Raw genomic sequence first — 24860 nt, 5'->3', positions numbered from 1 at the left:
GGGGGGACGCCGGAGAGTGAGCTGGGCCAGGACGCGCAGACCCGGAGCGCTCGGGCTGTCTCAGCTGTTCAGCCCCGGGCGAGGAGCACTCCTGTTGGGGCGGAGAGAGCCCTGCGGAGGAGAGGAGCGGCCGTTGGAGGAGTCCCGCGTCCGAAGGATGCGGAGGATTTGGCCCTTAGAAGATGACAGGGCGGGCGTTACCCGTTGAGCACACCGAAGCAGCAAAGGCGGAGCAGCGGCTTTCGCTTTGGACAAGAGCAAGAGGTGCCGTTTGAAGTGGCCGCTGCTGCGAGGGCGAGAGCCTTGACCAGCGAGTTCTGAGCTTGGACCTCACCCCGTGGGCACTGGCGAACCACGGGGGGGTTTTCATCAGGCGCAAGTCAAACCAGTTCGTGTGCACAGCGCACTGTGGCTGCAGCACGGGCGGGGGCGGGCCGCAACCGCTGGTGACTCCTGCCCGCAAAGTCCCGGGGGCATGTCCACGGAGATTCGTACGTTGCTCCGCGTATAATAAGCGCTCAAATATTTGTTATAAATCATTTGTTGAAAGAATGAACCAGAGAAACAGCAGTGGGGATGGGGAAAAGTAGATTAAGTTGGACGGTACCAGGAGGTAGATTTGACGACTGTTCGGACGAAGAAGGAGGGAAGAGTCTAGGATGACTCCCAGTTTCAGACGTGCTGAGTTCGAGATGCCAATGAGACCGTGCCGGTGGGCCGGTGGGCAGGCCAGATGGAAAGGGGCCTGGAGCCACAGCAGTCCCTGAGACCACACGGGGGCAGCAAACACTTGGTGGAGTGAGGGACCATCAGTTTCTCTGCTCTTTAACATGCTCTCCTTTCCAACCATACCACCGCCCCCCACGGCCCACCCCCAAAAGCCCCCTACATCCAAACCTCTTTTAGTCTCCCCTTCTCGGCTAATAGCACCAAGTAGGCTCCCAAGAGAGAAATTTAAAGGCTCCCCTCTGCATTTGCACATGCTGCTCCCTTGGCTCCCAAAGACCCTGCATGTCACCCTCCAGGGCTGCTTCCCACATCCCTTTCTCTTCTGTGCCCCCAAAGAACCCTGGTACCACCTGTCCCTCCCCTTTTCCTTGACTGTCTCCCCAGCTAGCCTGTACAGGGCAGGAATCAGGTGGACCCTACCTGTGTCCTCCCCACCTGGTATGGCATCTGACATTTAGAGTGTACTTGGTAAATGCGGGATAAATGCATACATAAACGAATGTTCCACTCACATCAAGCAAATGAGAGCATTCATCCTGAGAGCTCTACCTCTCCCGGAAAGCCAGACTAGGACAAGCATAGCTCTCAGTCCAACTAGTAGGAAGGCCAACAACTCTGGCCTATCAGCCTCATCCCCACCACCATACCCATACAACACCGGGAAGCTAACACTCCTCCAGTGATCTGTACAGTTTATTGTCTCTGGAACAGGACACTGATGAGGGGAGGGGGTGCAAATAGCAAATCTCAAGTAGCCAGACCTCTGACCCCAGAGCCCCACCTGAATGCAGATGGGTAGGCTGTGAATCCAATAAATACAGAGCTGCCTCTGCTCTGCCCTGTTACAAGGGCAGGTGGGTACAGGGCCTGGAGCCTGGCTGCCCTGGCCCACCCTAGGATGGGAAGCAGCCATCACTCCTCTGCTGGCTTCACTTGCTTGGCAGCCTCTAACTGGCAAAGTAGCTCATCCCACTGCACGAACTGCTTGGAGAGAAGCATTGTCTGGTCGCAGGTCAAGGTGAGAACAGGCATCTGAGAGAGGGAGTGGAGAGGTTTGCATCTGCCTAAAGTGTCGGGAAGCAGGAGAATAGACAGGCTGGTTGGGATGGGATGAGGGACAGAGCTAGAAATGGAATAAAAGGACAGGGCTCCGGACAGCACTCCTCAGGGGCCTGGCTGAGCAGAAAGGATACAGTCTTGTTGTATTCCTCCAGGAGAGCCTTGGACTCCTCAGTGATCTCCACACACTGGTCCTGTGGAGCCAAGGTGTGGCAGAGAAAGGAGTTGGACAAAGCCCCCGCTTCCCACTGCCCACCTCATCAGGGACCCTCGCTCCCCATACAGCCTAGAAAAGGTAATGTTTAACCCCAGTGCCAAAAGGAGCAAATTTCTAAAGAGGCACTTTCAGGCTCCAGTATGGGTAGCCTAACTGCGGTCCTAAGGCTGACAGAACGGGGGGTGAACCACACATTTAAGCAAATATTCCTGCTAGAATATGCCTCCTTCTCCCTGTCCCCTATTTCTGAACCCTCTTTGACCTTTACACTAGGGCCTGGGAATAGTGAAAAAACAGCTCTTCCACCATAGTTAAGGACACATCATCCCCAGGAATTCATGGGTACCTCCCAACATCAGTCTTCTGATATCTCCGGGTAGCCCTACTCTGGGAGGCAGGAGACCTGGATGTGACCGTAGGCAAATCCCTTCCCTTCTGGAAGGCAGATGGAAGACAAAGGATAAACCCTAAATTCCCCCTGAAGCTGACATCAGGGAAGCCTGAGGCTGCTTCCCCAGGAGGCAGGGGTGGGGACTAGGAGCCTCACCACCTCTATTTTCCCCTCCGGTCCTCTCCCCTCCCATACCTGCTGCTGGATGTGGATCTGGGCCAAGCGCTGCAGGCGGGCGGCATGCTCAGGAACGGCTGTAAAACACAACGCACACTGCCTAGTGATGCTTGTGCCTTCCCCCGGGACTGCTCAATAGTCTACTAGGTCTTCAGTAGGATTAGAGTATTGAGTGGAGATGCTAAACAAACGCCAGCTTCATCGACCACTGCTTCTGGAGGTGGTGGTGGGACTCCCTGCCCACCCCAGTCTTACTCTAGGACCCAAAGGGGAGGGGAAGATGCAGGCCCCTAGAAGAAGACAAAATCTTGGGGTTCCCAGAGTTGCCCCATACACCCACCCCAGGGCTGTGAGCAGGGCCAAGTAAAGAAAAGCTTTGATTATCATGGGATCTGTTCCTTTGCTCTCAGCCCAGCGGGACCAGGTCTGCTGGGCCTAGGGAACAGGGAGCCTGCAGGTGGGCTGAGGATGAATGCCAGGTCCCTAAGCTGGCAACCTGGAATCCAACACCCAGAGCCTCAGCCACCATGCTGGGCCCACAGCTTAAGGGTGTCAGATGCTCAGCAGGAAGCTGATCAGGGGTAGGGAGGGGCAGCTGGGAAAAATACCTCCGGAGACAGACAAGATGGCTATCTGGATTCAATTAAAGTCACTGCTTGTCAAAACCCAGGCCTAGGGACTGCACTAGGCAGTGCGGCAGGAAGAATTCACACACATTGACACACCTGGCAGGTACTCTTACAGTAAAATCTGGGCTCTGCAGCACCCTGAAGGACAGATGCTGAGGGGTGGGGTAGAAGACAGAAGGAATCCCAGAGTTGGAGGCCGCTGGCCTTACATGAGTGTCCTTAGTGCCAAACTGCCTGACATTCTGAAGCTGAGCTCTCTGCCCTGGAAATTTTAATCCCAGTGCAGGTGTCTGGTACCTCCAGGGTGAGATAAAGACAAGGAGCAGAGCTAGCCTGAGCCCAGGGAAGTCCTGCCCATCCACCCACCTCCCCAAGTAGAGTAGTGGAGCTGCAGCCCCAGAGAGGTACCTTTGATATGAGTGCTGTCCAGCATGGGCACCAAAGCCTCCACCTGCTCCAGAAGCGCAACCTGGGAGAGGATAAACTGCTCCTCTGAGGCATAAACAGACAAGGCAGTGACAGTGAGGCGAGCCTGGGCACGGCCACCCCCGTGCAAGGGGCCGAGGACCAGGCCGGGGAGATGGCTGAGCCTGGAGCTTGGGGCAGCTGGTCTGCCCACTGCCCCCTTCTCTATGTGCACATTCCCCCAATCTGCCTCCACCTCTCTTGGATGCCTCTGGTCTGACCTATCTTGAGCCCAAGGAGCCTCTAAGTTCCTCCAAATCCTACCTTTCTCCAAGTTTTAACTCTGAGGCCCCTTCCTCTAGCCTCCTATCAACAAACTCAGAGCCCCTCCTAGGCCACGGGAAACAAAGTACTTCAGACTTGGGTCCCCACATGCAAGGGCTCCTGGGAAGGTCTGAAAGAGGAGATGTGGAAAACTACCAGGCAGGTTCTGCTCAGTGGATCTGAGAGGCACAGACAATTACAAGTTCCTGGAGAGCTGGGACAGTAACAGGACAGTCCGGTGAGGAAAGCAGGACTGGGATGACCCTGTGCACAGGGGGTTTCAATGGCTGCAGAGTGGGAAGGGCATTCAAGAAGGGAGGACTGTTATGTCAAACATTTGGAGGCAAGAATGCTTGTCAATTAGTAGAGGAAAAAGAATTCATTTGGCTGAACTGGAGCAAGGAGAGCACAGGAAACAGCTAGATGGGAGGGTAGATCCGGAAGTCTATAGAAGGCTTGGAATGGCATGCTAAGGAATTAGGAATTTATCCTAGTAGGGAGAGAGACACACATACACTGAGGTTCCAAAGTAAACAAAGTAGCATGTTGGAAATGTGTTTTGGGAAGATGATACTGAACCACATGCAAGAAGGGGAAGACTAGGATCAAGAAGAGGACTTAGAAAAAAAAAAAAAAAAGAAGAGGACTTAGGAGACTGCAACTATTCATGTACAAGGGGATGAACACTGAGGCAGTGGCGACAAGGAGGCATGGAGAGGCTGGACTTAAGAATCAGTGCAGGATGGACTTCCCTGGTAGCGCAGTGTTTAAGAATCCGCTTGCCAATTCAGGGGACACGGGTTTGAGCCCTGGTCTGGGAGACCATGCCGCAGAGCAACTAAGCCCGTGTGCCACTACTATTGAAGACCGTGCGCCTAGAGCCAATGCTCCACAACAAGAGAAGCCACCGCAACTAGAGAAAGTGTACGTGCAGCAATGAAAACCCAACGCAGCCAAAAATAAATAAATTAATTAATTAATTAAAAAGAATAATAATCGGAGCAGGAGAAGACCTCCTGAACTTGGTGTCTAAGCCACAGCAGTGGCTCAGGTATGTTCTGGTTCACCATTGTATACCTCACACCTAGGACAGTCTGGATCACAGTAGATGATCACTTTTGAATGCATGAACAAACACAGGTGCTTGGCAAACCATACCTCGTGGAGTGGCTAACTAACTGATAAGCAGACATTGCTAAGACAATAGTTCCTGCCTAGAATTCTGAAATCCCAGCGCTTTCTCGCGTGAAAGAAAGATGTTGAAACTCATGCCTATAACCTCACCTCTCCCAAATGTAATGCTCTCTGCCCCTACCCTTTCCTAGAAGCTCCTATGTCTACTGAGCAGAAGTAAGGAAGGTTCCGAAGGAAGATCCTAGATGCAAGCCATAGATAGAACACCGGAGTAGCTTCCACTGTGGCTGGCACCATGGTCTGCAGCTGGCTCTGAAGTATACTGTACCCAGTGCCTACTAGAGGACCACAGGACCACCTCCAGCCTCAGTCCAGAACCAGGCCAGATTCCAGAAAGCAGCTTCCAGGGCTGTATCCAGGAGAGGGCCGGCAGGGAAGCTATCTCTGTGCCCGACTTCCCCCACAATCCACATCCCCAGATGCATATGCACATACTGTCCAGCACTACCTGCCAAGATGAACTGCAGCTTAGAGGCATCAGGTAGGGCAATGCGGTCAATGTACTCAGGATCCAGGTATTTGATCAGGTCTTCAACTAGAAAAGTAGCAAGATGGAAAATGGAATAAGGTTGGGGAGTGGGGATCTGTCTTGTGAAGGATATTAGGGGAGGGGTCAGCCTTGGGGAGACCCTTGAGTGAGGAGCTGACACCCACAGTGTCCACCAGGCCTCCACCAGGTCCCCTATCCCCACTTCCCTGTCTCTACCCTCTGATCACCTGCTGGCCAGCCTCAAACTTTAAAACCCTGGGGCCCTCAGCATTCCCACTGATCTATCCTCAAGGCTGGAAGGCACCTTGCCCCTCAGTGCCACCAAGACATGCCAGAGCTTTATCTGATTTCTAGTTCCTGAACAGGTTGCTAGCTCTGACATAATCAAAAAGGGCTGGTTGAGCCAAGGCTGCGGCTCTCAGTGCCTGATTTCTTCCTGCCTCTGAACCTTGCCTGTGGAAATTCCATACCCCTCCTCCCTCCTTCCTCAAGGGGACCTTTCAGGCAGAGCTCTTATCCCATAACTTAGGACATTGCCATGGGCTTGGGGTTTAACCACAAAGTAGAAAGCACACCCCAATTCACCATTTCATCAGGGCAATGTCTTCACCTGCTATCCCCAAAGGGCAACTCCAGTGACCTACTAGGCTGAAGAGCCTGGGCAGGGAACCAGGAAGCACAGGCTTGGGAAGGAGAGCAGGCAGGCACCTCATGGAAGCACTTACTCTTTTTGTACAGAATCTTCACCCTCTCCCTCTTGCTGGCGATGTTCCCCAAAGCCACCTGCACCTTGACCAGGCCATCGGCCACCTATTGGGGGAGTGGAAGTTAATTCCAAGATTTACAACTTGGCTCAAATCTTGGAAGAGATAAAGAACCCTCATTCCCTCAGACTCCCAAACCTCCTTGTCCCAGCAATCGTCCCTTCTCTAGTATTAAAAGAGATTCAACCCTACCTTCCGGGAATCCTCAGTGTGAAGGGGGAGATAATCATGTACTCTTTGGGTAGTTTCAAGTGCGACTGGGGAGGTGATGAACTACTTTAGAGTTTATGGGGCACTAGCATATACTATCTATTCCCTGATTCCCTCCTCTTGGCTGAACCTACCTAGGCTTTAAGGGTAGAGGATGAGGAATTCCAATATTAAAGGGTTGAATAGAGGGAGAGGCTATGGAAGTGAATGATCTCACACAGGTTTTAGGTTAGAGGGTAAGGAATGCCAATATTCAAGGGTCAAATATATGCGGAGGCAAATAAGACCGCGTAGAAGCAGCCAGAGAGGTAGGAGGAAAATCAGGAGGATCTGCGTCATAGATGTGAAAGGGAGAGAATGTTCTGAGAAGTCAGTTCTCACATGGGACACGATCTGCTAGTGACAACTAATTCCACAAGAAGTGTACAGACATCATTACCTCTGAGGCACTCAACTCCAGGGTGTGCCTGACACTCCACCTTCAGTGAAAGGTCTTTCCATAGTTAAAAAGGGGATGGAAGGGAAACTGAGCTGCACAGTTGTCAAAATTCAGTCACTGGTGGGAAGGAGTGCCCGTCCATATCTGAACACTCAGTACCCAATCCCTTCCCCTCCTAATCCTGGCCCTCCCAGACCACACCTCTAACCCCCTGGAGCCTTCTTTATCCACCTCCGGTCTGCCTCTCTTGGGGTCCTATGGACCTCTCTTTACACAATTCACTTAGCAATTACGCAGGGCTCCGCAACGGCCCTTCCACTGTGGGCTTCAGCTCTTACTGAAGCTCTCTCTCATTAGTCAGTTTCTCGAGCGTGTCAGGTCTCCCCAACTATCCCGCGAGGGCAAAGGCGGAGTCTCCACAGTGAGCCCACCTCAAGCCCACAGTGCCCTCCGTGGGAATGGACCCCGAGGGCCCGATATGCTCCGGGAAGTCTCGAACCTTTGTTATTTTAAAGGCCGGGCTGCGGGCAACGGGACTCTGGAGCGGTAGCATCCACCTCGAGGACCAGGCCAGTAGACCGCTCTTGCTCTGCCCCAGAGAGGGACCACTGGACCCCAGATCGCTCACCTTCCGCGAGCCGCGAGACCCGCCCGGCCCGTACACCCAGCGCTCCAGCTCCTCCACACGGGCTTGTAGCCGCTGCACATCTGTCACAGCCGCCATAGCTCCCGCCGCCCCGCCTCAGCCAGGAACAGACAGAGGGCGGGACGTCCGTCCAAATAGAGAAGGCGGGCCAATCCGAGTGGACGGGCGCCCCTGCATACAGGAAGTGATGCCACGATTCAGCCCTTCAATGCCGGAAGCGGCAGGCAGGGCCGACGAAAGTTGTTAAAAGCTGTCTGGTAACCTAGGCGACGGCTACCTGTCAGGCCCTACCCTAACTTCCAGCCCCTGCTCGTCAAGACAACCTTTGCCTTTATTCCAGGGCACCAAATTCCAGGGTACCAAAGAGTTTTCCCTACCCCATTCTCCGCGGTTGCACATATAAATATACCCATTATTCTAAGATTGGTCCATTCCCATAGAATAGTAGGAAGCCCCGTGAGATACCATAATCTTTTGGAGTCTTCTAAGGTTCAGGCGATTAAGTGTCGTGCCAAGGACACTCAACATTGTAGTGGCAGAATCGGGATTTGAACTCAGGCAGTCTGATTCATGAGACTGAGCTCTCCTACTCATGGCCTTTGCTATTCTGTCTTCTCTGAGAACCCCTGGCCCAACACAGCCTGTGTATACCACATAATTCCTCCCCCACCCACAGGCCCAAACAAGAAGGAGAGGAGGCACTGGAGAGGGAGGGACCGCAGCTTTATTATCCAGATGTGACCTGAGGGACATCTTCACAACACCCCAACTCAACCCTTCACCTGGCTCCTGAAGAGAAGCAGGTCTGACTCGAAGAGGTGGATAATGACACAGGGGAGCACATGAGGAGATGATGGGGGTTACCGGGGGAAGAACTCTTTGGTAGATGCTGCTGGAGTTGGCCAGGGAGGAGGTGCCCTCCTTTTGCAATGAGGTAGATGTAACATCAGAAGAAATCTCTTTGGCTTCAAGTCCACATGGCATGGTTGAGGGGGGGAGTGGCCACCTCCCAGGGCTGGGTCCCAGAATGGGCACCTTGGAAGAATGGGTTGGAGGGGTGTCTCCTCCCCCCTCAGCAATGGGGTTGGGACTCTCCATTTCAGGTGTGAGCTCTCAGGGTGAGGCGCTGGAAGGGGGTCCTGTCAGGGGTGGGGGTGCAGGGTTGGCTGGGCCCTGGGAAGCTGGCACAGGCTGGCGACGGGCAAAGAGGACGCCTGGCAAAGGGGTGAGGAGATGGTAGAGGGCAAACACAAGCAGAAAAAGGCGAGGCAAAGAAACAGAAGAGGGAAACAAAAGTCAGTGTCCTGATTGCTAGAACACCACACACAGAGCCCTGCTGCAACCAATGAGGACAAGCCCCTTGAGTCAGTTAGAGACTCCTGTGCCAATACAGATACCCTCCAACAGGTAAACGAGAAATATTTACACTGATATATAGGCCCATGACAAGACATCCCATGGTATTCATGCCAGAGAGGTCATGCCTTGGATCCCATGCCATGTAGACACCCCCTCTAATCCATGCCAGTGTAGCAATCCCCTGAACCCCATGTTACCCATGCAAGTTTGGATATCTCTGAACCTCATGCTAGTAGAGAAAGTCTAAAATCCCCATGCCAGTGTAAATACCCCTGACCTCATGCCAGTATAGACAGCCTGCAGTACCCATACCAGTGTAGACCACCCCGTTGATCTCTAGGGCCATGTTGATACTGCTGATACCACTGCCTGCCAGATTGAGAGGCCCATCCAACTGCTCTTCTGTCCAGGAGGGGGCAGGGGAGTCACATTTTGGGGAATCAGACTTCAGACTTACAAGCTCCCCCCTCCATCCCTATAGACAGCCCCCATTCCAATTCAGCCCCACACCTGTAATCACAGAGTTGTCTACTGAGGGATCTATCTGCCCCACCTCCAATGCCTATGGGGTGATGGGTCTGTCCTCCCTCATTGCACAGGCCCTAAGCCCTCTCAGCAACAAGCCCCTCCTCACCCCTCAGGGGAACCTTGCCACGGGGCAGGAAACTGGGGGGTGCGCCGTGTCGAGGTGGGTCCATGGGCCCCATCAGTACAGCCCTCTTCTCTGGGGGCTCCTCTGGTGCCAACTTCTCACGCGCAGGTCCAAAGGCTAGGCCCACAGGCAGTGCCAGTCGAGGGGTTGGAATTCCGCTCTCCTCTGAAAAAACAGGTCATTTAGCTCCCCTGACCCAACCAACTCTGTCTCTGCATCTGGTTCTCCCCACAGGCCTGGGACCAAGGGAGGTCACCCAAGCTCAAGCACCAAGTTCAATCTCCCCTCCCATCCAGTCTCCGAATAGAGGCTCTGAAGCTGGAGAGCCCCAAAAGGCCAATATATCTGACTAGGTTTGTCCCAGACAATTTGGGGGATTTCCTTGCTTTCGGTTGTTAAATAAATCAGTCCTTACTGTCCCCATACTTCGATGCTCCCAGACCTCAGAGTTCCCACATTTTAATGTTCCCTATATCTCAGCGTCCCCCTAGGTCTCAGAGACCCTCAAAGTTCAGCCGCTCTCCCCTCACACCTTTCTTAATGGGGCTCGGGCTCAGCTGCGCGCAGGCGTGCGCCGGCAGGCCGGAGGCGGAGCCCTGAGCAGTGCGGGGGCCGGGCGTGGGCGCGGGAGGGGCGGTCCCGGGACCCGAGGCGAGGCCAAGAGTGGCCCGAGGGGGCTGCCCCGCCAAGCTGAAGAGTGGGGCGTTGGTGTAAGCTTGACGACGGCCTTCCCGCCGGTTGCTGTCGATGGCGGCCTGGAGCTCCCCCGGGGAGCTGAGCGCCCGCGTCTCGCACTCGTACGGGTACAGATACTTCATGTACCTAGGGGCGGACGGGGTGGGGTGGGAGGCTGGGCCCAGCTGATCAAGCCCCACCCCCGGACACGAACCCCCGGGGCCCTCCGCGCCCCGCGCCCCACCCCCGCCTCCCGCGCCTTGCTCCCACCGCTCGCGCGCGCGCGCCTGGCCTCACTGGGTGCGTAGAGTGAAGGCGGCCGACGTGATGGTGGTGGGCAAGCTGAGGCCGCGCGTGACCTCCCGCCACACCTTGCGGTTGATGACTTCCACCAGACCGCCCTTGGCCGTCACCAGGCGAAACAGCGCGTACAGGTCCAGCACCTGCTTCGCCATGATGGGCACACGGTTCACTGGCGTCCCTGGTCGGGGGGTTGGCAGAGTCAGGACATTAAGACTGAGACCCTGTCTGCGGGCACCCTCAGGGACTCGAGGAGTCGGCTGCCTGGACCTGCCTGGGTGAGCCCCAGGTACAGGGCGGGACCGTCAAGAAAGGAGGGGGACAGGGAGGGATGGGGAGGTGGGGTTGCAGGCAGAGCCCACAGAGCCCCCAAGGCCTCCATTGTAGCAGGAAGGATGGGAGGCTAGACCAGGGGTTGGCAAACTTCTTCCGTAAAGGGCCAGATAGATGGTAAATGTTTTAGGCTTTGCAGGCCAAACAGTCTCTGTCAGAACTACTCCACTCTGCAACTGCAGCCTGAAAGCAGCTATGGAGGCTATTTAAAGGAATGAACGCGGCTCTGTTCCAATAAAACTTTATTTACAGACTCTGAAATTCGAATTTCACACGTCCAGAAATGTTATTCGTCTTTTAATGTTTTCCACTATTTAAAAATGTGAAAAACATTCTTTTCTCATGGGTTGTTAGATGTGGCCCGCAGGCTTTAGTTTGCCGACCTCTGGGGTAGACCATAGGAAGGACTTCCTGACTGTGCTGAAGAGCCAGACTCCCCTAAGCAGCGGCCCGGGGTGGCTGCCAGAGGCGGGGGGATGGTGGATGGGAGAAGAAGCAGCCCCCGCCTCGGCTCGCCGACTCCGCAGTCCCCGCCGCCCCCGCCGGCCAGTTCTGACAAAGGGGCCTGTCTGCGCTGAGCGATGGGCCCCAGTTAATTCCTTACCGATCCCGTCCCCTTCCGCTGCCGCCTTTGGACCCGAACAATTAGCTGCGGCCTGATTAATGGGGGGAAATTATCGGTCCCGCGGGATCCCCTCCCCCCGCACAGGGAGCAGAGGAAGGCAGGGACCTGAGGGAGGCAGAGCTGGGAGGAAGGGGGCGCTAGGATCTGCTGAGACCACCCTACCCCACCCCCCAGTGGAGGGGAGACCAGGAGGAAGGGGCAGGGAGGGGCCGTTGGGACCAGAATGACCGGGCCTTCCTGGGGAGCCAAAGGACCTGGAGCCCCACGGAGGGTTCCTGGTTAGGAAGGGACCCGAAAGGGGTGCTGGGCCTGGGGTGGGGGCCTGAGGGACTTTGGCCAGCAGCTGCACTAAGGGAGGGGGGCAGTGCAGCCAGTTAATTAGCAGCTTATCAGGCCACACTCGTGGAGTGAGTTAATTAGCTTTGTAGAGAGAGATAATGAGTCAGTCTTCGGACCCATGAATCTGGGGAGAAGCCTAAGTGATGGACTGCCGCCCAGCCTGATCCCCTCCTGGACCCTTCTTGCATTCACTTCTGGCTCTGAGATTCCTGGAAAGGAATTCCTTCTCCTCCACAGCCCCTGCCTACCCCTTGAGAAGTCCTCCCTTCAGTCTAATTCCAGTCCTTCCTGATGCAGAACACCTTGGGTGTTTCCTGCCTGAAGCAAGGGGAAACTGAGGAGAGACAAGCCTGGAGGAAGTGGCAGGGAAGAGGACCAAGGCATTCCCATCCCAGTCCCCCAATTCTGGGAACCCCCCCACCCCAGGCCAGCCTCCTACCAGTTCCCCCTCCCACCCTCCCAATTGATCCCACACTCATTAACCTGCCAGTGGGCTGGCCACTAATTAATCCCTGGGTGGAGAAGGGGGGCAGGGTCAGAGGTTAAAGACGCTATTGAGGGCCCAAAGGATACGTGCTGCCAAGCCCAGGCCTCTGCAAAAAGGACCCAAACTGAGGACTAAACCCTGGGGTTTCCCTTCCTCAAACCTGGTAAGTGGGGGTCCTTCCCTTACATCAACCCACTCACCCCTCTTCTGCATGAAGCTAAACAGGTCATCCAGAAATTCTTTCCTCTTGGGGTCTGCATCGAGCTCGTACAGCTGGGGAAAAACTGAGGTCATTTTCCAGCTCTGCTACCCAGCCCCCCACCACCACCCGGGACCCTTTGGACTCCAACCCCCAGATTAAGGGTCCCCAGCTGAAGGGGTAAGTAAGTTCTGAAATGTAGACTTCCTGAGAGAGCATTGGGTTCTCTCCCCTGGGGGCAGGTGTGGGCACTTTTTTTCCTGATACACACAGAGACCCTCTACTGGCCAGTGGTGCCCTGGGCAGCTCAAGCCACCCATCTGGGGAGCAGGGGAAGAGAGAAAGCTACGGAGGCTTAGCCTGCCTTCCAGAGCCCCAGGGAGGAAGTCAGGCTGGCGCTGTGTTCCACATTGAGGAAACCGACAGATATATCTGAGCCACTCATTCACTCATTCATACCTGCAAGGGCTTCTTGCTGTTCACATGTCTGTGTGCCAGGGCTGGGGATGAGGGGCAGAGATGCCTCTAACCCATCCCTCAGGCAGGGTGGATGCTCAGAAAAGCTCCTGGATGGAAACCTTGGGCCCCTCAGCCCACATATCTTCCAGGAACAGCTTCCTGCACTACAGAAGCTGCCACAGAGGCAACGGCCCTGAATCACCCAGGATATGTAGGGTCAGGACTTGAAAGGTCCAGGGGTTATCCCACCTACTCTCAGTCACCTGGAGCTCTACTTCCAGTATCAGCTCTCAAATACCCCCCAGGAGGGACAATCCCTAAAGTAACAGAGTCTTTTACCCAGAGTGACAGTCCCTGTGTAACACCCATAGGTAACACACCACCCGCCAATAAGAACTCTCAGAGCAAAAAAACACCCATGAGTAACAAACCCCAAAGATGCACCTTTAGATCTACACTCCCACAAGAACTGAGCCCTACGTCTTAGATGGATACCCACAAAAAACACACACAGTCTCCAAGTAATAATTCCCAGAATTACACCCAGGAGAAACAGTCGCTAGAGTCACATCTCCAGAGTAACAGAGCCCCGGGTAACACTATCAGTTTTACACTAACACCACAGAGTCTAAGCATAGATGAACACTTCTGGAAAATACCCAGAACCAACACCCTACGAGTAACACCACCAGAACAGCACACCTAGGATCTCAGCCCTGCATAACATCTTCTTAATGACAGCCTAGAGTAGTGCCTTAGAATAACATCCAGATGGGATCCACAGGGATGAAGAACCTCAAATTAAGGCCCTGTGAGTAAGGTCTTGTCGTTCCCAGCTGCACAGGAGCCCTTTAGCCACACTGCGGCTGTAGTGGCCATCACAGGCTGGGAACTGTCACCCATAGAACTCAGGCCGGGGAGAGGCCATGGCTGGGGAGAATGTGACAAGGAAGAGAAGAGGTGGGTATCAGCTTGCCAAAGGAGCAGCAACCTCCATTCCACTTCCAAGACAGAAGTAGACAGCCCAGAACACCCCCACTGGTCACTGGAATATGACCTTGTGACTTGATGTGTGAGAAGGTACGGTAGTGCTGGCACTGGGGTCCCCAGATCCCCCTCCCTCAGAATTCTTGAAGGCTCCTGCACCCCTCCCACTTTCCCTTCCAGCTTCACCAAGAGCCTCCAGTCTGTCGGCCTCCATGTTTCTTGGCGTCTCCTGCACCTCACGGGGTGTGCCTACGCACTTCTTTCCATGTCTCAGCATGTCTGTCTCTCCCTCCCAGTCCCCATCTAGCCTTCAGTCTTCCCACTGTCTCTCTCCAGGTCTCTATGTCTCTGTCTTTCCATCCTGCAGAGCGCAGTGGTGGTGGTGGTGGGGGGGGCTACTGATCACCTTGCTCTGCTTTTGCCCAGAGAGTAAGAAGGGGGAGGGCCTGACACTGAGAGGGTCCTACCTGCTTGAACTGCTCCTCATAGGTCCACTCATGGGGATGAGGTCCAGGGAGCTGGCTGGAAGGTGAGCTGGTGCCCCGGGTCCCTGGGTGGCTCTCCTCGGCTGCCTCGTCTTCTGCACCAATTTCCTCTCCTTCCTCATCCTCTTGGGCATCCTCCTCTTCCTCAGCTCCAACCTCCCCAAACCCCCTGTCAGGGGCCTGCAGGGTCCGGGATCCAGGAAAGGAAGGCCGCGGCGGTGGTGGTGGTGGGCGTGGAGGTGCCAAAGGCCCCACCCCCTGGGCCAGTCGGGCTGCCTGCTGTCTCTGCAGGGCCTCCATTACAGCTTCCAGGCGCAGTCCCCCCACTGGTGGGCTGGCTGGCACCAGGCGCGGCCCTGAGGAAAGGGCTGCCTGTGGGAGAGAGAATTATGTGTGTTGCACCCGCTCCCCCAAAGCCCCCAACACAAGGGGAGGTGGTTATGGATTCAGGGAAGTGCAGGGGGGGCCATAAGGAAAAAGACAGAAAGACAGCTTTCTCAGAGGTGGACAGAGAGGTAAAAAGAGCAGGAGAGACAGAGACCAGACCCAAAGAGACAGAAACAGACATCGACCGAGGACAGGTAGAGACTGAGCAGATCAACGAGGGTGACAAGGTCCAAGAAACAGAGAGAGATGGAGGAGAGAGAGATCCAACAGAGAGGGAGAGAGACAGTGACAGGGAGATAGGGGGATAGAAATGAGAGATGGCGGGAGACAAGAGACTGAGAGGGACCAAGGTGGAGAGTGAAAGAAATATCAGACAGAGACAGAGACGGGGAGAGACGAGATTGATAGAGATATCCGGTAGAGAGACCGGGAAGGAAGAGAGATAGAGAAGCAAGAGATAAATATCAAAGACCTGAGTGACAAGCAGTCCAGGGAGACTGACAGACAGACAGAGGCAGAGGGAGACAGGCAAAGACCGACGCCGCAGGAGACAGAGACAGAAGAAAGAGATTAGAAATAGAGACAGGGCAAGACAGTAAATACAGGGGGACAGAGACAGGGAAAACAGACGGAGAGACGGGGCAGAGACGCAGAGGACTAGAACCGAGAAGGAGCGGGAACAGAGGGTGCCGGGGGGTAGAGCCCGGGACGGGGACGGGGACAGCCGCGTCTCCACGCCCGCTCTCAGGCTCCCCGCGGCCACACTCACCAGCCTGGCGCGGCCCGCTGCCCCCGGCGTCTCCACGGCGCTCCCTCCGCTCAGCCCGCCTGTCGGGCGGCCCCTGTCTCAGCTCGGTTCCCTGTGCGGGGCCCCTGCCTTGCGCTCCTGCCGCCGCGCGCTCCTCCGGCCGAGGGGCGCTCACTTGCTGCTCTGCCGGCTGCGGCCGCGGGGGCGGGACCCGAGAGGGGCAGGGCGGGCGGGGGCGCAGGGGGAGAGGCCCCGGTGGGCTCTGCCGCTTCCAGCCCCCCAACAGGTGTCTCACACCCTCCATACAGCCAGATTCGGGGCGGGGGGAGAGGGCGCTGGAGTGCTGCTGGGAATCGTGCAAAGGAGAGTGAGGAGTCCACCACCACCGAACTCCGGACCAGGGCCCCTCCCAGCCTCACAAGTCCGGGGGCGGGGGGTCCCCACACCCGTACTCAGTGCCCGGCATCCACATACAAACATTCGTGTTCACACACCAACACACCCTGTCACAAGTTCAAGGTACACAGCCGCCCTGTCTCACATACTTGGTTACATAAATACTACAGCGCCAATGGCCTGGACAGGCTGTGATCTGAGGGGACTAACTCTGCGGGGTGCTGGGGTGAGAGTGGAGGGCCTGGGCAGAACAGAAGCTTCTCCCCTGCCCTGCCCAGGTGCTGTCCCCAACTGCACGCATGCTGCAGTTTGCACAATACGCGCACATGGTGGTGAACTCACTTCTGCACCCACACACTCAGAGGTCTCTGAGCTCATTCCACACCAGCAGCAGGGTACACATACCACCTGCAGGTACAAAGCCACACGGCTTTTAGCTCTTTTGACGTTCTATTATGGAAATTTTCAAACATATACCCAAGAAGAGTGAATAATATAATGAACCTCTGGCAATCCTCAGAATTTCAATGGTGATCAGCATTTTGCCCATCTTCACATACATCCTCCACCCATGTTTGCATGACTCCCCAATCTCTAGCTCCAGACACCTTTCGCCAACTGCTCCAGGCCCACCCTACTCCCAGTTATCCTCCAGATGCTGAGATGCTGTTCCTTAGCAGCCCTGGACCCCACTCCTCTTAAGCACCCTCATCCATTCCCCAGTTTCTTCCTATGCGGAAGGGAATCGACCTACTAAAAGCATTGAGAGTCACCGGGAGGTGATCCCAAGTGTGTGAGTGAACAACACGCCTCTGTAGGATTGATACCTGGCATAGGTGTGAAACTCTGCTGTGTCAAACTCAGCACCGGGGAGCACCACCTGACCTCATTCATACCCAGTGAGGTACACTGGTCTCAGGGCCAAGATTCCTCGAGGGGGCAGAAATTCAGGGGTAACTTTTGCCTCCTCCCCAACCCTCTCCCAATGAGTCTGCTCCTCTCAGACCCAGCTTGCCCTGGTCTGGACCACCAGCTCTTCTCACCAGGATCTTTTGGTGGGTGACAGCCCCCTGCTCTCACTGTCTCCAGCCTCCACCCTTGTTCCCAGCCCAGCTCCCACTGTGGCACTAAGTCCACATTCTCTTTGGCCCATCTCTGGCCAGCCACACTGAGGCTCAGTCCTGCTCACACTCCAGTGCCCACCCGCTCAGATTTCAGGTCTGACAGCCAGTCAGACCCCACTTCCACCAAGAGGCATTGGAGATCCAACCACCTTCAGATCCAATGTCCCTGCCCCCACAGCTTGGTGTGGTCTAAGTTCTCCTGGGGCAGAGTCCAGCCCCCTCCGCTGCCATCCCTCTCCAAGGCAACTCCTGTGCTCAGCTTGCCTCCCCACTGGCCCCCACCCCCCACCAGCTTCCCTAGCTGCTCAGAAGAGAGGAAGTGCCTGGAGAGAGATGAAGGTAACATTCCTGTTGGAAAGGTAGGAACTGGCTTGGGGAAATTCCAGTTCTGAGGGTTTGGAGATTGCTTTGGAGGGGGTGGAGAGGGGCAAGGGACTTGGATGCTACTCCCAAAAGAAAAGAATCAATCAAGCATAGTAAATTCACCTTTGGGGTCTGAGCCAGGAGGGTACAACTGGGAAGGGCAAAGGGGAAGGAATAACCTGACTGGAACCTGGTTTCTCTCTCTCTCCATCTGTGAAGAGGAAAGGCTGTCTCATACCCACACATAGCCCCCTCTGATCCTATACCTCACAGAGACACAGACTGACCCAGACACCCATTAATCCAACACACACTTACTGAGCACTTACTTTATGCGAGGCACTGTTGGACACAGGAGTAAATGAAACAGTCCTTATTATAATGGCATAATTCCAGTGGGGGAAATGTATATTGTGTCACATGGTGATAAGTAAAATGGAGAAAAATAAATCTGGGTTGGGGGGAATAGAAAGGGAAGGGTGTCATTAGTTACCTATTGCTGTGCAACAAATTACACTCAAACTTAGCAGCTTGAAAAAACATCTATGTTTTCACAATTCTGTGGATAGGGAATTCGAGAGTGGCTTAGCTGAGGGGTGCTGTCTTTCATGAGGTTGTAGTAAAAATGTTGGCTACGGATGCAGTCATCTGAAGATTTGACTGGGACTGGAAGATCCACTTCACTCACATGGCCGTTGGCAGGAGGCTGTTCTCCCTAGGTGGGCCTCTCCATGGGAGAGGACCTCATACCAGAGTGTCCTCCCAACATGGCAGTTGGTTTCCCCCAGAGAGAGTGACTAAAGAGGGAAGAGTGCTTTTTATGGCCTAGTTTCAGAAGTCATACACCGTCACTTCTGCCATATATTAGTTGTTAAAAGTACATAACTAAGTCCAGCCTGCATTCAAGGGGAAGGGAATTAGGCTTCACTTCTTTTTTTTTTAAATGAATTTATTTATTTATTTATTTTTGGCTGAGTTGTGTCTTCATTGCTGCGGCGAGCAGGGGCTACTCTACCTTGTGGTGCGTGGGCTTCTCATTGTGGTGGCTTCTCTTGTTGCGGACCACCGGCTCTAGGCGCATGGTCTTCAGTAGTTGTGGTTCGCAGGCTCTACAGCGCAGGCTCAGTAGTTTTGGCGCACGGGCTTAGTTGCTCCGCGGCATGTGGGATCTTCCCAGACCAGGGCTCGAACCCGTGCCCCTGCATTGGCAGGCAGATTCTTAACCACTGTGCCACCAGGGAAGTCCCTAGGCTTCACTTCTTAAAGGGAAGAGTATCAAAAATTGTATGGAGGTATTTCATTTTATTTATTTATTTATTTGGTTGTGCTGGGTCTTAGTTGCAGCAGGTGGGCTCCTTAGTTGTGGCATGCGAACTCTTAGTTGCAGCATGCATGTGGGATCTAGTTCCCTGACCAGGGATTGAACCTGGGCCCCCTGCATTGGGAGCTTGGAGTCTTAACCACTGCACCACCAGGGATGTCCCCTGTAGGTATTTTAAAACCAACACAGAAGGGCTGATATTACCCAAATGTTAAGGGAAGGACTCGCTGAGCAGAAACTGAAGGATGGGAGGAAGAGCCATGCAGTCAGGAGAACAGCAGGTGCAAATATCCTGAGGTGGAAGTGTGATGTGTCAGAAGAAAAGCAAGGAGGCCCCTCGGCTAGAACACAGTGGCCAAGGTGAATGGTTGGATGTTTGGTCAGAGGTAACATGGACCTTGGAGCAGGTTCTTGGAGGCAGTGAAAGGACTGAATGAGATGGGAAGCATTGGAAATGTCTGAGCAAAGAGTGAAAGTCTGACTCTGGCTGTTGTGTGGAGAACCCTCCACAAGGGATGCAAGCATGAGGCTCAATTAGGACTTTGCAGTAATCCAGGCAAGAGATGATGCTGGCTTGGACCAGGGTGATAGCAGTGGAGGTGGCAAGAAGTGGTTAGATTCTGAATATGTTTTGAAGATAAACCTGACAGGATCTGTTGATGTGTTGAATGTAGAATGTGACAGAATGGGAGGTATCCAAGATGACTCCAAGGTTTTTTGGCCTAGGCAGCTGGGTAAATGGAGGTACCCTTAACTGAGGCAGTAAAGACTACAGGAGGTGCAGGATTGGGTGAGAAATCAGTTCGCATTGAACACTTGAGCTCAGAGGAGGTTTAGACTGAGACAAAAAATTAGGCATAAGATACATACATGGTCCTCAAGATCCAACCATGCTGTTGCAAATGGCAGGGTTTCCTTCTTTTTCATGGCCGAATAATACTCCATTGTAGATATATACCACATTTTCTGATTCATTCATCCTTGAGGGCATTATGCTAAGTGAAATAATCAGATAAAGACAAATGCTATATGTTCTCACTTATATGTGGAATCTAAAAACAAACAAACAAAAAAACTCAAGTCACAGAAACAGAGAACAGATTGGTGGTTGCCAGAGGCCAGGGGTGAGGCAGGGCCAGGGGGAAAATGGGTGAAGGTGGTCAAAAGGTAAACTTCCAGTTTTAAGATAAATAAGTCTTGGGGATGTAATGTACAGCATAATGACTATAGTCAATAATACTATATTGTATATCTGAAAGTTGCTAAGAGAGCAGGTCTTGAAAGTGCTCATCACAGGAAAAAAAAGTTTTGCAACCATGTGAGGTGATGATGGATGTTAACTAAACTTGTGGTGATCATTTCACAATATAGACATATATCAAATCATTATGTTGTATACCTTAAACTAATAAAACCTTACATGTCAATTGTATCTCAGTAAAACTAGTAAATAGACATATAGATGGTATTTATTTATTTATGGCCACACCGTGGGGCTTGTGGGATCATAGTTCCCAGGCCAGGGATTGAACCTGGGCCCCAGCAGTGGAAGCGTCCAGTCCTAACCACTGGACCTCCAGGGAATTCCCTAGATGGTATTTAAAATCATGAAATAGTTGAGATTACCTCAGAGCAGTGTAAACCTGGGAAGTGAGAGGTTGAGGAACTGAGCCAGATCTAGCAAAGGAGGCAATGAAGGAAGAGAGTAGTGTCCTGTAAGCCAAAGGAGTCTTTTAAGAGTAACTGTGTCAATTGAAAGTGAGAAGAAATAACCACTGGACTTAGCAACAGACATGGGGAGGAGCCTGGGAGCCTAGTCCTATGTGAAAGGTAGGGATGACAAAGGGAGCTGGGGTATCCCTAATAGATGTGGGCTCTGAGCCTAGAGGCAAAGCTGGGTTACAGGGTGGGAGAAATCCTGAGGCTTGGCTTTGCAACCTGTGATCAAATGGAGAGGCCCCAGACAGGACCTGTCATGGCCAACACTGTGGTGGTGGTAAGGTGTCAGGATGGCCACCTTGCCTGGGCCTCACATTCATTCTGAGCCACATATTTAGACTTTTGATGTTGCTTCCAGATGGTTATACATGTAGTCTTTTGTATTTTTACTCATTAGAATGTCAAATTTTTAGAATGTACATTTTTTTATAATCATGTTCCTTCCATTTTTAATATACCAGAATCCTAAGAAGTGAGAGGCCTGGGCCTTGCTCATCCTCAGAACAGCGCCAGGAGGAGGGTGAGGCAAGTGCAGGACCCTTGGGAGTGTGTACTTCAGGCACCTCTCTGGCCTCATCCTAGTCCCAGCCCCCCACTACCTTAGACACCACCAGATAGTGTTCCTGCTCCCCAGCCCCGGGAGCCTCCACAGAAGTGGGGGGTCCTGGAAAAGGCAGACTGGAGAGGAAGAACTCCTGCTCTGGGTGGATGTGGACATGATACCCTGGAAACCTAGAAAAAAGCAGATGGAGAATGACTATGCCTTTCAGCTCAAAAGTGGCTGCACACTGCCACCCCGTGGTCATCCAGGGCAGGAGTCCCAGGACTGTGCCCAGAACAGCACTGGCAGAGGCGAGACCAAGAGCAGGACACACACCGCCTCACCCAGCCCTGAATTTCTTAAATTGTGGCATTCAAACCTGGTGGAGAGAATCTTATTAACCATGCTGATCGGGCTTCCCAGGTGGCGCAGTGGTTGGGAGTCTGCCTGCCGGTGCAGGGGGCGCGGGTTCGGGCCCTGGTCTGGGAGGATCCCGCGTGCCGCGGAGTGGCTGGGCCCGTGAGCCACAATTGCTGAGCCTGCATGTCTGGGGCCTGTGCTCCGCGGCGGGGGAGGCCGCGACGGTGGGAGGCCCGCGCGCCGCGGTGGGGGGTGGCCCCGGGGGGTGGCCCCCGCTTGCTGCAGCTAGAGGAAGCCCTCGCACAGAGGCGAAGACCCAACACAGCCATAAATAAATAAATAAATAAATTAAAAAATATATATATATATAGGCTTATATTTGAAAAAAAAAAAAAAACAAAAAAAAACCATGCTGATCTCAAGGCCTCAACCCAGAACTGATCTCTGGGTACTGGGCGCAATAATCTGTAGAGTCAACGAGCCTGCTAGGTGATTCCTGGGAACACTAAAGTATACAGTAAAAAGCTGCTGTCATAAACTGAATCACACAGCAAGGGAGAGGCCTTCCTGAGGCCCCCAGGAGTTAGAGGTTCTCCTGCTGCTCAGACACGAAAAGAAATGAAACTGTTCAACAGGTCTTTATTGACAGACACAGATAGATGGACAGAGAATGCAGCAAAGGCAGCGTCTGGAAGCTGTGAAAAGCGTCTGTGTGTGTGCGTGCAGAAAAGGTTTTCTCTAGGCCAGCGGCAACCCCTTGGACCTGGGCCCACCTGTCTAGGTCCTCACCCAAGCAGTGGGCCCTCAGCTGAGGCCAGCCTCCCCATTATACCCTGGAGGGAGGTATGACCTCAGCATGTGCCACAGTCTTCTGGTTCTCCAGCTAACTTGGTTGCGAGGGTGGGGACAGGCCATGAGGGTACTTGCATAGCAGGGGAACAGAATGGGGTAAGGCATATGGTGAGGACAAGGAGATGAAGGGGAAGGGCATCACAGCTGCAGGTGAAGGGAGCCTCCACAGGCAGCTCCTCTTCTCCCTCATCCCCCGCAATGGCTGCTGGGTTGAAGGGTCAGACCCAGGCAGTTTGTAATAGCCACCCCCAGCCTTAACTCCAGAGCCCTGACTAGGGGCAGAGAAGCTCTGGAAAGGCCTGAGTTCGTGAGTCGAGCTTGTGGGACATGTGTTCGAACATGACTGGCCCCTTTGGTATATACGTGGGGCTCCCTCTCTGCATGGGTGTGAATGCGTAATGCTGCTGTACACACAGGATTCAGTATCTGAATGTGTGTCCCATGTGTTCCCATGACTATGTTTAGTTGTATGCATGTGTGTCCCTGCTCATACACCAGGAACTCAGTATCTGCATGTTGTGAGTATGTCCATGTCTTTTCACGTGGGCTCCAGCAGGTGGATGTGTGCAGGCCTGCCCGCTCCTGTCCATCCACAGGTCCTCCTTCAGGCCTGGCTGGTCAGGCATCCTGGCCAAAGAGGTAGGTGGTGAGTTCAAGCCGGAGGCCCCGGGCATAGGCTTGAAGAGTATAGAAGAGGGTGAGGAAGTCCTGGGTGCTGAAGATTGTGTCAGCCAGCGCGAAGGCCAGGGTAGATGGGATGACACCCCGGCCGTACTCCACCATCCATGTGTTTGGCCCCCACTCCACAGCCGTTGCCTCACCAGGCCCGTGCACCACTGTCTCCCCTGGGGGGACAGAGAGCACCCACATGAAGAGCCTGGCCCTGCCCTCCCATTGCCACCACCTCCCTGGCCTGCGGGCTGTCTAGGGGTAGGGAATGGAGAGGGAGCTTCAGGAAAGAAAAAGCCTTACCTCACTGGCCTGGCTGCCCATCTGCAAGGGTAAGAGGCTAAGGTGGCCACTCTTAAAACTTTCCTCTGTGGCATCACCTGGCTCATGTCCTCTCTTGGGGGAAGCCTCACCTGGCCCTGCACCATTGTTTGGGAGTCATGGAAGTCTGCATTCCCAAGCCTCACTCATGACAAGCAGAAGTTTAGCTAAACTTGGGCTGGGCCTGTTAGATAGAGAGAGGTGAATATAAGACTTGCTAGGCTTTCTGAGAAATGTAGCTGTTCAGTTACAGTGCCTGCCATGCTTGTAACATTCAACCTCAAACTTACTTAGAAATCCAAATGTTTCATTATACACAAGAGGGAAGACAACTATCTGCCTTGTCTTTGGGGGCATGAGAGCATTTCTGATTACCCAACTGTCTCCCCAACAACTGCTGGAATACTGGATGATTAAAATCAGATGTGGTTAACAGGAAGCTGTTATGTTTTGTTTCCATTTGACAGAGGAAGGCAACGGAGACCCTGAACCCTGCCTCAAGCAACCACCTGTGGCTTAACTAGAGGGCAAAGAAACTAGGAGGAGGGCCCCTCAACGCACCCCTTTTCCATGCCATGCCTCCTTCCCCCAACTATAGGCACCCAAGAATGAAGAGACCCACCTCTCTAACAGAGCCACCTTACCCACCTGGGTAGAAGACCTCACTTTTGGTAGTGCCCTCTCTCCACTGGTGGAAGGTGCCAGAGATGATGGTATCCGAGATCTCAGCCCAATACCGCCCTGAGGGACAATCAAACGGACACTGAATATCAGGGTATCCGCACCACTCGATGGCCTGGCCGAACATCAGGAAGGAGGGCATGGGCCCTTGTACAGCCCCAGCCTCCCAGTCCGGCCCGCCGCCAGCACTGACCCGAGTGGCCGCTAGAGCCCAGGGCGGTGCCGAAGAGCAGCACGTACTCGGACAGGGAGGCGTGCAGAAGGCACATGGCGCCCATCCAACCTCCCGCGTTCACAAACACCCACTGCAGCTCCTCGTCGGGCAGCACGTGGCCTGGGTGCAGGCGCCGCAGCTCCACGATCAGCCGAGAGAAGGCCAGCTCGTGGTCCAGCCCTGGCGGGGGCAGAGGAACAACCAAGTCAGGGCCAGCATCGGTCACGAACTGGAGAACGGTGCCCCCAGAACCTCCAGCTACGCCCGGCCCTCCCCAGCCCCCTGCCTTCCACCCGCCCGCTCACCCGCCGCCTCACCGGCGTACTGCCGAGCCAGCTGCGCGATCTCTTCATGCTGGAAGACGAAGCTCTGAGTGCCCAGCCAGAGCCAGACCACCTGGGCCAGCACAGCGGCGGCCGCCAGGAGCAGGGCGGCCCACGCCCACCGCCGGCCCACGGCCCACTGCATCGCAGCGGGCGGACTGGCCCAGCGCAGCGCAGAGAGAGCTGGGGCCTGAGGCTGTGACCCTCACTGCCTCCGTGTCTCTGGCGCGCCGTCCACGACCCGTTCCCCCGCCACCGCCGTGGTAC

The 24860-nt window shown here is 54.3% G+C and overlaps 3 protein-coding genes across 7 annotated transcripts; all 3 read right to left on the bottom strand.

Moving 5' to 3' along the window:
* Positions 1–1404: 1404 nt before the first annotated feature.
* On the bottom strand, positions 1405–7795 carry DCTN3 (dynactin subunit 3). 3 transcript variants are annotated; one of them, XM_036856346.1, is made up of 7 exons: positions 7657–7795; positions 6341–6425; positions 5574–5660; positions 3611–3694; positions 2592–2650; positions 1923–1982; positions 1405–1731 (listed from the first exon to the last, which is right to left on the bottom strand). In XM_036856346.1, the coding sequence occupies exons 1-7, from the start codon at positions 7750–7752 to the stop codon at positions 1642–1644; spliced, it is 561 nt and encodes a 186-aa protein (XP_036712241.1). In that variant the 5' UTR covers positions 7753–7795; the 3' UTR covers positions 1405–1641. The 3 variants fall into 3 exon arrangements, with proteins under 3 accessions (XP_036712241.1, XP_036712240.1, XP_036712242.1); XM_036856345.1 differs by having other exon boundaries at positions 1405–1982; XM_036856347.1 differs by lacking the exon at positions 1923–1982 and having other exon boundaries at positions 1405–1761.
* Positions 7796–8787: 992 nt separating this feature from the next.
* On the bottom strand, positions 8788–14874 carry ARID3C (AT-rich interaction domain 3C). 2 transcript variants are annotated; one of them, XM_036856752.1, is made up of 7 exons: positions 14557–14874; positions 12645–12717; positions 10658–10841; positions 10218–10507; positions 9668–9850; positions 9346–9435; positions 8788–8888 (listed from the first exon to the last, which is right to left on the bottom strand). In XM_036856752.1, the coding sequence occupies exons 1-7, from the start codon at positions 14872–14874 to the stop codon at positions 8788–8790; spliced, it is 1239 nt and encodes a 412-aa protein (XP_036712647.1). The 2 variants fall into 2 exon arrangements, with proteins under 2 accessions (XP_036712647.1, XP_036712648.1); XM_036856753.1 differs by lacking the exon at positions 9668–9850.
* A 7278-nt stretch (positions 14875–22152) lies between these two features.
* SIGMAR1 (sigma non-opioid intracellular receptor 1) lies at positions 22153–24860 on the bottom strand. 2 transcript variants are annotated; one of them, XM_036856525.1, is made up of 4 exons: positions 24588–24860; positions 24250–24450; positions 24024–24116; positions 22153–23230 (listed from the first exon to the last, which is right to left on the bottom strand). In XM_036856525.1, the coding sequence occupies exons 1-4, from the start codon at positions 24736–24738 to the stop codon at positions 23004–23006; spliced, it is 672 nt and encodes a 223-aa protein (XP_036712420.1). In that variant the 5' UTR covers positions 24739–24860; the 3' UTR covers positions 22153–23003. The 2 variants fall into 2 exon arrangements, with proteins under 2 accessions (XP_036712420.1, XP_036712422.1); XM_036856527.1 differs by having other exon boundaries at positions 23093–23230; positions 23998–24116; positions 24588–24859.

This window comes from Balaenoptera musculus, chromosome 6, assembly GCF_009873245.2.
Source record: "Balaenoptera musculus isolate JJ_BM4_2016_0621 chromosome 6, mBalMus1.pri.v3, whole genome shotgun sequence".
In the NCBI taxonomy this organism is placed as follows: domain Eukaryota; kingdom Metazoa; phylum Chordata; class Mammalia; order Artiodactyla; family Balaenopteridae; genus Balaenoptera; species Balaenoptera musculus.
This window is presented reverse-complemented; position numbering and strand designations above follow the sequence as displayed.